The sequence below is a fragment of the Limanda limanda genome, chromosome 5, assembly GCF_963576545.1.
Source record: "Limanda limanda chromosome 5, fLimLim1.1, whole genome shotgun sequence".
In the NCBI taxonomy this organism is placed as follows: Eukaryota; Metazoa; Chordata; class Actinopteri; order Pleuronectiformes; family Pleuronectidae; genus Limanda; species Limanda limanda.
In genome coordinates this window covers 12,715,567-12,729,248 of record NC_083640.1, presented here as the reverse complement: position 1 = coordinate 12,729,248, position 13,682 = coordinate 12,715,567, and the positions used below count along the sequence as shown (strand labels likewise).

The window sequence follows — 13,682 nt, the reverse complement described above, 5'->3', positions numbered from 1 at the left end:
GGTGTCTGCGTGGGAAAGTGCGACTAAAAGGCACATTAAAAGGCGAGGAAGAAGAAAATGGGCGAGAGAAAAATGACTTTTTGTCAGAAACTGTGTCACTAATTCACAGGATTAATTCATATTCAGAAGCACATGAAGAAATCTCTGTGACCCTGTTCGTTAAATGTTTACCTCATTAGCTCCCTTGTTGTCATGATGTTTTCCATGTGGCATTTTTGGATGAAAGGGAAATTATGCCACACAAATGCACTCCGCGATCCTCTGATTCAAAATTCACAAAGGATTCACTAGTACAGAAAATTCAAATGTTTAGTCTCTTTTCTGTGCCTTTGCGAGTGTGTGGAAGAGACAGTGAGACAGCGAGAGCTTCAAAGAACCCAACACAAGTTTGATCAATCCAGAGAAAAAGCATTGAGAGGAGATTTTCCAAGTATTTATTCCTTCATCATTACATTGAGAGAAACATACAGTATGTTCGGGCTGCTCAATTAATCGAAATATAATCGTGATTACGATTATTGGGTCAAACGATCTCCAAACTACTATAATCGAGTTGAAACGATTATTTGGCATTTTTTTCGAAAGAGACGCGCATTCGCAATTCAGTCCTTCCCCTTAAGCATTCATTCATTCTTCGAATCCGACGAGCAGCAGCACCACACAGTGTAGCGGCCGCGCCGCGCAGCGTCCACTCTACAGAGCGCAGCCGCCGGCTGCTCACACCGGACCTGCGCGGGTCAGCTCGCGATTCTCCCCTTTTTGTTGTATGGAACCCGTTCAATGTCGGGGTTCGTGGGTAAATGATGATGGTCCTCATATCCCCCCCCCACCCCTCTCTTTCTCTCTCTCTCTCTCTCTCTCTCTCTCTCTCTCTCTCTCTCTCTCTCTCTCTCTCTCTCTCTCTCTCTCTCTCTCTCTCTCTCTCTCTCTCTCTCTCTCTCTCTCTCTCTCTCTCTCTCTCTCTCTCTGTGTGCTTGTAGTAGGGGGGCAGATGGGGTCATTTAATATTGAGAGGAAAATTCAGTGTTTTTATGGAGAGTGTTAATGTTGCCATCATTAAGGGTTTGAATAACCAGGCACCGATATCCTGCATGGTTTCACGGAGGAATAAGACACGCAGCCGAAATCGGTGTTTACCGGAACCGGAAGTGACTGGTACTTCCGGTTAGTCATTAAAAAAAATAAGGGCACATATTAATAATCGTTTGAATAATCGTGATTTCGTTTTTGTCCAAGAACATATAATCGAGCAGCCCTACAGTATGTGGAAAATATGCTTGGTCGATTTCTTGAGCTAGCAGCTAGTTTGTTTAGCATATAGACTGGGAAAAGGAAATTGGCCAAAATCCGCCTACCAGCATGCCTGAAGATAAATAAATTCCTTCTTGTATATTCTTTGGAATCAGATTTTTAAATGATTCACTCATCTAATAACTAACTCTTTCAAAAGGCAATGTTTTCAACTTTTGGGAGCAGACAGATCTTGTATAGTCACAGCTAAAAGAAAATAGGAGAATGCTTTACTAATTCTTAGGGAAAACATAAGATTCTCTAGGACATTTTATTTCTTCTTATAATTTTCTACGCATTTTCAATGACTGGAAATTGGTCAAATGTTTTGTAGGTATTTCAAGACTCATGGGAACCTTGAAGAGAGCAGAGATGATCCCTTCAAGAGTTTTTTAGTGAACTTCTCCATTCTACCCACTCAGAAAACACAAAAGTTAACTCTGGAGTCTAATACTACTACTAACTTTAAGTACAGAATGTGCAATTTTTAGCTTTAAATGTGCACATCACAGCTTTGATGCAGTTAACTTCCTTGCCACCGTAAATCACACTGGTTTTACTTAAAAGCTAACAACCACTGGAGCGCCTCTTAAATCTCACTATAACAGTACTTTCACATGCCACTTCTTTTTGTTTTGATTTACTTACATCTAAACTGAGACAAATGTTGAACAGATGATGCACGTGGCATTTCTCCACAGCACCACTGTAAATGCATGTTAGGAGAACTCGTTAAAAACATTTTTCTGATCCTTGGTCCACTCTGCGCCTGCTGTGCTTCACACCCACTGGCTTAAGCAAAGCATTGTGTGTAGTGAAAAGGGCAAGCCTTGACAAATTGAATTTCTGCATCCTGCTTACCTCTTGGTCAGTGGACTTCATGTAGCAGCCGTTACTTACTCAAAGAGCCTCGTTGCTGAGCAAGACGAGGCTTAGTGAACAGTTGGGATTACTGAACATCTCCATTATACACTGCTTGTTTTGTGTCAGTTTTAATCAGCACTATTTCGGCTGTGGAAGCGAAGTTGGCCTTGAGAATGGAAATTAAATATTAGATTGGAAATGAAGAGCTGATGTTTGATTGAAAAAACTCAAACAAAAGCTTGCATCTGCTGAATGACTACGTGCCACACGATATAGCACAGGCGTTGTTGACACACGTCAAGGACAAATCTCCAGTAGTTTTAAACATGACATTAAACCAAATCTTCTCCCAGCTGCAGCAGCCACAGCCACAGTTTGATGTGTTATAATTATAACTTTGTGTTTGTGTGTGTGTGTGAGGGAGTGATATATCACACAAAGATTCCTCTTCATTGCACTGACACTGTTTAAAAATACACTGAACTTCTTCAACTGCTAATTTAAATGGTCACATCCTCCGCCGCGTCGACACCAGATACACAACAAGATTTACGATCGCTGTGTTCTAGATGCACTTTCAATATGTCTCTGCTAGGGCTGGGCGATATGGGAAAAAATGTTATCACGATATGTTTTTCCATATTGATCGATCTCGATTCTTATCACGATATGTAGTTTTTGATCAGTTTCCTGAAGCCGTCCCTCTCCACTGTGCTCAGGGGCATCATATCTGTAGCTAAGCAATAAGTAATAGCGCTCGTTATATTTTTTCCCCGCTTCGATTGTTTTCATATGGGGCAATGGCTGCAAAACACGACTGGATGGACTGTTGTTTTGCTAACATAGCATCGCTAACGTTAGCGATGCTAACGGGAGACGTATCGGTCTTGCCTGTCTCTTTGTTTGGTGTCGTGCAAACTTCAGTCAAACCAGAGTCAAACTCTCTGTGTAATCACTGGGATGGTGCCGTCTCAGGTGATTGAAAAGGTTTGTGGTGTTTCCCGTCCTGGCTGGTACCGACCGCCGGCATATTTTGCAGACCGGCTTCGTCTGCTCCTCGTCCTTTTAGCCGTATCCAAACCACGTCCACACAACTGACGTCGCGTTACGCTTTTTTTCGAAAATGTCTTCGGTTCCGGGTGATGTAGGGATGTCGCTCTCACATTCGGCATTATTTTCGCTGTCCCCGACTTCAGTTTCACTCATGTTTTCAACTTCGTTCTCTCTTGTTCTCTCTCTCGCAACTGCATCAGCTCTCACGATGGGAAGGGGGCGTGTCGTGTCCTAACTGCAGACGGCAGCCGGCAGACTCCGACACTGTTGTTGCGCTTACTTTTGCCACGTGAGATCGAATACATGTCACGAGGAGATAATCGAAATCGATCAAAATTTTATCGCGATCCCGAATCGGGATCGAAAAATCGCCCAGCCCTAGTCTCTGCCTGTGTTTGCAGTGGAGCACACCTACCTACAACAGCTGAGGAAGGTTAGAGATCACGCTGGTAAATATTTCATACACGTCAAATGGAGGTGAATAATAGAGAGACCATATTGTCAAGCTACCTGGTTTAAGAGCTAAAAAAAAGAAAGACGCAAGACAAGTTCAGCGCGGTCAAAGATATTAGTGGAGCTATTTTTGAAGGAGAGCAGGGAAACAACAGAAAGTGAGCAACGTTCCTATATAATACAACTTGGGAAGAAGAGGTGAGTGAGGTCTATACAGTTCATGAATTCTATTCAACTTCATGTAAGAGTAAATGTCAAATGGGCAGAAACCAGTGTGTCTCCATATGGTACAGCCAATAATACATTATGTGCATTCATTTATACAACAACGTATGATTTAATGTATCATGTAAATAATACATTAAACAGATACAAATCCAGTCAACCCAACCAAGAAATTGGAAAATTGGATCCCCAATTTAGTCCAATGTTAGAATCAATGATGAACTAGAGCGAACATCTCTGCAAAGGCTAATGACATTTCTCACCATGTCAAAGTACTGTATGCCACACAAAGTAAAATAACATTAGAGAAATCCAACTTGTTGCTCTACTGCTGCTAATTCGCTCCCACTTTAGTTCATAAAGTTGTTACCATCAACACACTCGCTTCACTGTTCATAGTGAAGGTACTTTCAAGCCCAAATATTAGCTGTAATTAATTATAGATGAATCATATCCGATTTTCATTTCATTTAGTTAAACATCAGAATCAGATGAGCACTACACATACTCCAATTTGATCCGGCCTCAGTCGGTCTGCTATCGCCCTTATGCCCCAAAATGTTATAATCAGTATAATTCGTATACCTAAAAATTACCAAAATGGTGCAACTTGTTACAACTAGGGTTGAGTACCGAACTCTGTACTCTTAATCATGTTAAATCAATCTGTGCCAAATTTCAGTACCTGTGAGCGCATCTGGGTGAGAGAGAATGTATACGCGAGTGAGAGTGAAAGATAGAATACTTTAGATAAAGACAGAGAGAGAGCAAGACCATGTGACTCATCCCTGGAACGTAATCAAACTAAGCTCTGTTCTGATCAGAGCACACAATCAGAACAATGGCGAGTCAATGGCACAGACGCCCCGGGAGCCATGCACGGCACCAGGGTTCAGACCTAGGCACCGTCAGAGTGTGTACAGCCCAGCCACAGCTGCACCAAGGCAGACACCCAGGGCACCATGCACAGCTCCACTATGTTTGCTCAAAGGGTTCATTTGGGTCTTTTCAAACATGTTTGGAGCGTTTTTTTACAGTTTCACTGGTTCTGTCAGTAATTTACTGCTCCTGTCTGTGTCTCTATCATTCACAAGCTACACAATTCAATCACAGTAAGCACGCTTATAGTGATGACTTTAACCCAGGACAAATGTGATCACTATAAGTGGTTTCCACTGTACTGGAATTTTTGTTGCGAGGGGGGAGCAGCACGAAATTCCACAGAGGCACATCTCAGCAGTAAAACCCATGGTCGGACATTTATTATACGGTGAGAATATATTACATAAAACAAGTACTTATGGGAACCAGTACCGGATTCCAGGTACCATTATTGGTTCGAATGTGAACGGTAACATGGTTACAAGCCATGTCCTTTATGTAAGTGACAATGGAACATGATTACACGTTGGAGGTGATGATCCATTCTAGTTTTCTTAATGAGCTTTACTTTGAAGTATAAAGGTGAGTGTTTGCATTTTACTGATCTTCATATGAAAGGGGATTTTCATTCTCTCTTTCACTACACACCCCAAGGGTAATGTAAAACATCTGGATTCATGATATTCCACTCATAAAAAATTGCACTTCAGCCATTACCTCAAATAACCCTACTGAAAGCACTTGGACATGTTTTAGGACAGTTTGCTCATTTGGATTGAGAATTGAGGCTTTCAGGTGAAATTGAGCATGTGCAGATTTGTGATATCTAAAAACATATGAATATCCTGTTTTCACTCCACCCTTAACTGATATATTCCTTATTGCTCTCAAACGATCCTTCATCAATCATCCCCTTGTTGGCATTGAGCACAATTTAACATAAAGGCAGGCTGGCTGACATGATGAAAAAGGGAAGCTGATTTAGATTTTTGGCAAATGAGTGAAGCATGGACAGCCACACTGTGAAAAACATCCAGAATCACTGCCTAGAGTTTGTGTGATGACATTTCTGGGTTACCTCTCCAAGCTTTGAGCAGAGAAACCCATACGTCTGTGCATACATTTCAATCAAAGTAAAGCACACGGCAGAACAGGTATTGACTTAATCAAATCGACGTCAAAACACTGTAAGCTACAGAACTGGTGAGTCTGGGAATGAGATGAAATGCGCAAACAAATCCTCAGATGAGGGCCTGTGTATATTACTGTGTCTAGAGAGGGAAATGAAAGAGGTAATCAGAGCGACAAATTGGCGGAGAGAGTACAGTAGAAATGAATGTCACCTGGTGCGATAAAGTTTTACATCGGACCATTAATTATCAAACATAAATCACTTTTTAATGATTTACATGATCATGTACCTGCTTTTTAGCTTCATGTACAGCAGAGGTAACCAACATGTCGATCCTGTTCAAATGGTCAATCTAGAAACCCTTCACTGTAAATACTGTAACGCTCGGGCCACACTGGCAGCGCAGATAGCGCTGGTTGCACGGCTTCACACTTTACAGTACTGTAGTATTTATTAGAGTAAATAGGAATATTTGTATACAGTAGTCAAATGTATGGCCATTTTCAAGGCAAACCATACTTAAAAGTATGTAGCAGCTCTGCTGCAAAACATATTGTTTTACTGAGAAGCAACAAATTGTGCATTGAACATAAGCTGTAAATATGAATACATTATATTGAACAGATATGAATGTGAATATTGTGCATTGAATATAGTTAAACTATGCTCGTACATTGAGCCTTTTGAAACAGAAATTGCAAAAATAATAAATTTGATTCAGGTATTTTGGAAGATATCAGGGTGGTAGATATCAGCTTGCATTTGGAATTGAAAAATGTAAAAGGTTGGTTACCACTGATTGTACAGTATTAAATGTAAAATAAGGCAGAAGAAAAATAGGGTTAAAGGTTAAATTTACCTCTATAACTCCAGTCACAGACTTTGAGATGGGGTTCAGGATATAGGTATGTTTCTCGAATGGGAATGAGAAGCCAGCGTTTCTTCCAGGCTTGTTGGAAGTAGGAACTTAAGCCACCTGCATCCATCTGATCTCATAAAAGTAGATTTGGCTTATTGAAAATTCAGTTGTGTTCCAGAGCCTAGCGGAGAGACTTTATCAGACCAAAGCAAAGCTCATTGCTTTAACTCCTCAATCTTATTTTGACTGAATCAGGCTTAGCTTCAGTCGGTAGCAACTACAGCTCGATTGTCCAAATAAACACAAGCAGAAATGACATAAGCTTTGGGTTTTTTTCAAAACTAATAATACCCACAAAACCTCCACCCATTACAAACTAATTCTGAGCCTGGGTGGTCTACACACACCTGACAATGCTATAAAAGTGAGAGCATTACACACAGATTGTTAGGACAGGGGCTTTAAGAAGTGGAAAAAACAATATAAATCACAGGCACATACCCAAACACTAAACAACAGAGATTTTATATCCTCATAGAGACCAGATGTTACATCGCTAAAAATGTGTCAGGAGCTGTCTTTCTTGTAGAGATTAAGGATTCAAACATCCAAAGGTCTACGTATCATTCATGCATCCGTGCTCAGACTTTAATCTTGTTTTCTTAAAGCTTTGGTCTTACAACAAAGTTTGAACAAGCTCAAACTGATCATGCGCCTGTTGTTCAACACTTCATCCGAAATAATTCATCCTTTGTGCAGATGTGCTTTGGAAAGGTGGGTCCTTCAACTCACGCCAAAACTGACATAAAAAAAATGGCTGATATGTGTTATGACAGGTTCACAACAGAATGGGTTGGTCCAGAGTGTTCACTAGCCACTTCCACCCTAATACAAAAATTGTTCTTGGCTCGCAAAATGTCTGCATTGAGATGCACCCTGATGCCTGTCAGAGATATTTGCATTCCTGTTCCCCAACTCAATTCCTACACACACACACACACACATACACACACACACACACACACACACACACACACACACACACACACACACACACACACACACACACACAAATATGTACAAGCCTAAGCAATAATTAGAGGCAACTAACCCTTCATCGATAGAGTCAGGTGTTGACAAAAGAGATTAATTACAGAGTAAATTACATAGCCTTGCTTTAGTGTTTGTTTTTTTGTTTGCACTCAGCATACATTGTGGTTGAATTCATACTTAAAGGGATGGTTCGACCCAAAAAGCAACTAGCTGTAATCTGATAAGGCTGCAGAGAATGAGCCGTCTCTAACATGTTCAATAGAGAACTATTGTCCTCTGTTCTGTTTGGAAACCTGCAGGGATAGTTCACCCAAAAATGAAAATTCAATCATTGTCTACTCACCACTATGCCGATGGAGGGTTGGGTTAAGTGTCCACAAAACACTTTAGAGGTTTCATGGTTAAACAGGGTTGCAGCAAAATTCAATACAATTGATGTAAATGACGACTCCTTCTTCAAACCTACTTAAAACAACAGAGAAAAGACATAGAATGCCTCCATACTGCTCCTGTGGTGTCATCCAAGTGTCCCTAAACCCCGGCATTTAAACTCGACTTGAAAAAGCTTTATTTACACCATGTTTTTAGCCTAAATTCTCTGTGTTATTCTCCTCCTAGTTACTGCTGCAGTAACTGGAGTTATCTTGTGTTCTCGCAATACTCACGAGTAGAGCAGAGACACAACAATGTTATAATATTTTCACAATCCTTTCAGCTTTTCTTCCTGCTGAATCTTCACTTCAGCAAAATGTCTGATTATTGTGGTAATCTTTATTAAAATTACAATAGTTAATCTGCTGACCTGCAGCATTTAACTTGAGGATACCACCAATAACCGAATTACTAGGACTGAAATATTTGAAAGTGCAAGTTTAATAACAAAACTTGTTCAGTAAAGCCGAATGGTGTTTTATACCCACTGCAGCACCTTAAAATGAAAACTGTTGGTCTAAACAACAATTCATATATTTAAAGACCTGAGAGAAGTCAGAAGTGAGTGTCAGCAATCCAGTTAGTTATGAGAGTTTGTATTTTTTCTCTTTTGCCACAAACGTACTGTGGGTGTCGCTCTGTGGGCCGCCAAAAGTTGAGTCATTGATCGTGACCCAGTGGGATTACTTGAAACCAGCATGTGGTCTTTTATTTAAAACTACAAAAGGATGGACTGCTGCATGTTCTGTTGCTGAAGAAGTGGAATACACTCACCATGAACTGACACTACAAACACAACAGTTTGGTTTGCAGAAGGCTCTTTCTGCTTCTTCTTTTTTTTCTACACTGGCATTAATAGAATGATAAGTAGATCACTGTGCAAGCAGCCTTCAAAACGTGCTGCATTTAGTAAACGATGGACCTTTAACAATTTTCGTTTCCGGAGTTTTGTGAATAAAAGCCTCAGACATCGATTTGAGGACTTTGCAACAACATCCAGGAGCCTTGTGTGAAAAGTGGCTATTTTTACCACTGATGAGTCCTTGTGTTCTGTGTGATGTGTTCAAACACGGCTCCTTTTCACAAAGTTGTATAAAAAAGATTGATTTAATAAGCCTTGGGAATTTAGAAATTGACCTGAATCGCAGCTTGTTGCCAACACCAACACTTCCGTTGAGTGACCCGCTTTTGACCAGAAGGACACAAACACATATTTCAACAACAGTGACACACTTATGTCTTTGGTGTCTAAAGGCTTATACGATTGTGTTTGCTCCAACAACTTATTTTACCACCGCCCTGTCCATCCTCACTTCAGGGCCGTATTTAAGTTTGCTGGAAAGCACTTCCTCAGCGTGTGTCCTTGCAACCTCCATAACCATCCCTCTCTTGAACTCCCAATAAGTCAAGCATGAAATGTAGGCAGGACAACAGAGGCCTGACCAAAGCAGAGACAAACAGCACTGTATCCATTAACTTGTCAGCATGGCAGACAAATGAACTCCCCTTCAAGTATTAATGGGATTAAGGGAGCATCTGCACTGACAATGAAAAGCCCGATCAAGTCAACAACACAAACACACGCACGCACACAATAAAAGCTGAGTAAAAGACGACAGCTCATGACACCGCAGCAGCAGGAGAAAATTTTGGGGCAAATGCTAAATCCTGTGCTGTGATATCCCGTGTTGCATTTACGTATGTGTGGGTTGTCATCCAGTGAGTTGCTGTGATTTCAGTGGTTATCACGTCTACTGATCTGACAGAGGTCTGACCTCTCTCCACTGATTGAAGACTGTGCCTTTTAAAACCAGATTGAAGGGCACGGTGGAGGTAGGCTGCCAGCCATTGTTGTTAAAAGTCACCTGTACATCAACCATAACCTTCAGGTGTCCGCTGAACATAATGAGATCTGCGATAGACGGTTATCATCGGCATTCATTTAAGAAGAACGTCCTCCTTTAATATGTCCACCTGTTTGAAAACTGTTGGAAATTAATTAAATCTTATTAAGTTTTTTTGCCGAGTTATGTCCAAAAGGTCAGAACTAGTGCTGCAACAAATTACTACTTTTGTTATCTTTTATATTCTTAGATGTGTCTATATAATGTCAGTAGATCGGGAAAGGCGCCGGCTTCAATTACCGAAATTAGCCCATTTGAGAACCTTTACTGGGGATTTTTTATAAATCCTCCATTAATGGACAAGAGTAACAGGGGATTAAGATTTGATTATGTTGGGCCCATTGCTTCCTTGTTCTCTCGCCCTATTTCACACTGACCGCTGGCATATCAATAAAACAAAGGCAGAAAATACTGACAAAATATCTGTAACAAAAAATGTTTTATTCATTTTGTCTTTCGGCTCATCACCTTATTCTGAGCTCTAGCAAATACTGTGTTGTAACAGTAATTTGTTTACAAATCTAAGATTGCAGTTTATTTCTGTGGTGATCAATACATTCATTAGTTTTGGACAATTATGGCCCATTGTGCATAAAATGCAGTAAAATTGGTGGAAAGTTTTACTGAATTCATCTGTACTGCGTCTTATCCATCGCCATGATATTGACAAGCACTATTAAGTTGCATCCAGCCAAAATGTGAATGTCTCTCATTCCCATCCAAGTCTATTGTTTATCCAAATGAACCAGATGCCATTCCTGCTAGAAGGAAGAAGCTGGAGTCTGTGAGCCCAGTGACTCCATCTGAAGCCCCAATTATTATCAGAATCAAACTTTCTACATCGCCTTTGCAATCGACAGACTTCTTCAACTGTGTCAAGCCAGCAGAATCTTTGAGTGAAATGAACAGTGACCCACAATATTAAGACTAATCACGACGCGCCAACAGCAGACAATCACATCCTATCTCCAGATGGCTGTCCATTTGCCACAGAGGCTCTAATTGCACAACCATTAAAATCAAGAGCGACAAAAATTAAGATGCATGAAAATCCATTAAAACTGTCTCTGTGTGCACCAACACAAAAGAATCTCTCACATTTCCATAGAGCGGGCGCCCGCGAGTGCGGTCATGTGCTTTGTCCAGGCGGACAGGCACGGTCCCAAACAATGTGTGAGAGTCAGCACCAGTAACCAACCGGAGGAAGTGATGTATTGCACACTGACTTGGAACAATGCAGTCTGTTTTACCTGAAGGCGAATGTTTCTACCCCATCAGTTTGTTTCAGTGGACAGAGGCGGCCTGCGACAGCCTCCATAGTGTTTGTCTGAAGGCGCCTGCTGCCTTTGAGCAATGACAAAAGCCAAGTAGAACGTTGCTTTTGTAGAATTAAAAGAGACGTCGGATGATCGAATCACAGTGGATCTCTCTCTGTCTGTTTCTTTATAGCAGGGGGTTTGAACGCTTTGGAGCCATTTTCAGTCTGACTCTGTGATGCTCTTTTTCTTTTCTCCCTCTTTAGAAATCTTTAGAGCAGACCACCTATGCTGTTAACGTTGCCAAAGTAGCTGCCAGCTCGACCATTGTGGCGAGAAGCCTGATCACACACAGATCAAACACTGTTAACACCCTCCGTCTCCTCCTCGAAGCGGCTCCTCACTGTGGAGGAGGTTACAGCTGGGCTCAGTTTGGAAACAGATGGACAGGAATCCCATTGCAATAGCACACATTTATACTGGATATGATTAATTGGGGAGGGTGATGGTTCAGGGTGTATTTTTAACTTGCTGAGCTTTGAACAAGTGGACCCACGGCACCACGGCTCCCTGTGTTTTTCCCTCTGTATTCATTATTCCAGCCTACCGGGAAGTATTATGTCTTGTAAAGGCTGACTCCGAGTTGACACCGCGAGGCTGAGGGAGCCGTACAAACTCGGCTCAAGGCTCACTCCGGCTGTAGAGACGGAGGTCTGTCTGACATGTGTGACTCCTGAGGCGAGCATGTCGCTAAATGAATAGAGACAGGGAGGATGGCATGACCCACTTCCATAAGGGCTAGGCTGCTTTATTTCCCCCAAAACCCCACAGGTACAGTTTGGCACTGTTCCATGGAGAGGAGATGTACAGCTGGCAAAGAAGCTTAAATATCTCCATCAGCAGACAAAACTGAAGGGCAGGGGAGGATGGGAGATGGCCTGAATGCTGATTCACTGGGTCAGGTGGATGCAAAAGCTTCCACCAGCCTCCTCTCCACAGAAAGCAGCCTGACAGCTTCTGGGAATTAGAAGACTTGCAATGCGCAATCAACCCTCTTGTGATGTCATCCTAGTCAATACTGTTTTAGCCATGCAACTAATGCAGGCGGCTCTGAGGCATATGTCCTCTTACTGATAACATGGTCTGTCTGAAGCTAATAATTACTAATTACTTAAGAAGTGCCGTCTTTTTTTCCCGTTCTTTCTTCATGGAACGGGGCCATGTACAGTAGGGTATCCCCGGACGCACAGCCTCCTCCTGTATCCACGGAGGCATCAGGGAGAGGATGGAGCAAACAGCTGAGGATGATCAGGGTGAGGGCGCACGAACCACAGGAGCGGTTCTACCTTCGAATGTGCGTTCCGCGTGCACGGGCTGATTTCTCTCCATCCGGGCGGAATTACGCACGGATCAAGCATTCGGTCGCGCGTTGGATTCACTCAAACAAGTGTCTTATAAACACAGGAATAAACAAACTGTGCGCAGCCTCCCATCCACAGAGCGGTCACATTCCACCAGCTCTCCACAGAAGCGCGCCACATTCTGTATCAGCGTGGGCTCAAAATCTGTATCCACTTCCAATGTGTGAGGACGCAGCCATCGCTACGGATCAGTTTGTGGCACAGGGAGGAGCCGGTCGTGAGATATGTTTCTTTTCCCCACTTTTCTCCCCCCCCACTCACCTTCCACACGCTGCGGGACAGCGGCGCTGAGACACAGGGCGATGGAGAGGAGCAGCGGTCCCATCCTGTCTCTGTCTCCCTCTCTCTCACTGGATGGACTGGTCTCTGGACTTCCAAAGGTTACGGGGCCAAATAAGCCAAAAGTTCTCCCTCCTCGCGTCGCTGCAGGGTCTGGCCCGGGAGCGGAGTGCGCGGAGTGCGTGCGTGCGTAAACGTCCTCTCAGGTGAAGCCCTGTGCGAGGAAGTCTGCGCAGAGTGGAGACGCGCACCCGCCTCTGTCGCGCAGGAGCAAGTGAACGATGCCTGCCTGGTCCACCTATCTCTCTCTCTCTCTCTCTCTCTCTCTCTCTCTCTCTCTCTCTCTCTCTCTCTCTCTCTCTCTCTCTCTCTCTCTCTCTCTCTCTCTCTCTCTCTCTCTCTCTCTCTCTCTCTCTCTCTCTCTCTCTCTCTCTCTCTCCCCCCTCCTCTCTCTCTCTCTCTCTCTCTCCACTCCCTCCCCCCCTCCTCTCTCTCTCTCCACTCCCTCCCTCCCCCCCCTCTCACTCTCTCTCTAACCCCCTCTCTTTCTCTCTCTTCCCCCCTCTCTCTCTCTGCCCC

The 13,682-nt window shown here is 42.8% G+C and overlaps 1 protein-coding gene across 1 annotated transcript in view; it reads right to left on the bottom strand.

The window, feature by feature from the left end:
• The window catches only part of LOC133001705 (EGF-like repeat and discoidin I-like domain-containing protein 3), a 107,437-nt gene extending 94,083 nt beyond the window's left edge, over positions 1-13,354 (bottom strand). The window contains exon 1 of the mRNA XM_061071357.1: positions 13,086-13,354. Coding sequence (XP_060927340.1) covers positions 13,086-13,149 — 64 coding nt within the window. The 5' untranslated portion in view covers positions 13,150-13,354. The remainder of the gene's footprint in view (positions 1-13,085) is intronic.
• Between the last annotated feature and the right edge of the window lie 328 nt (positions 13,355-13,682).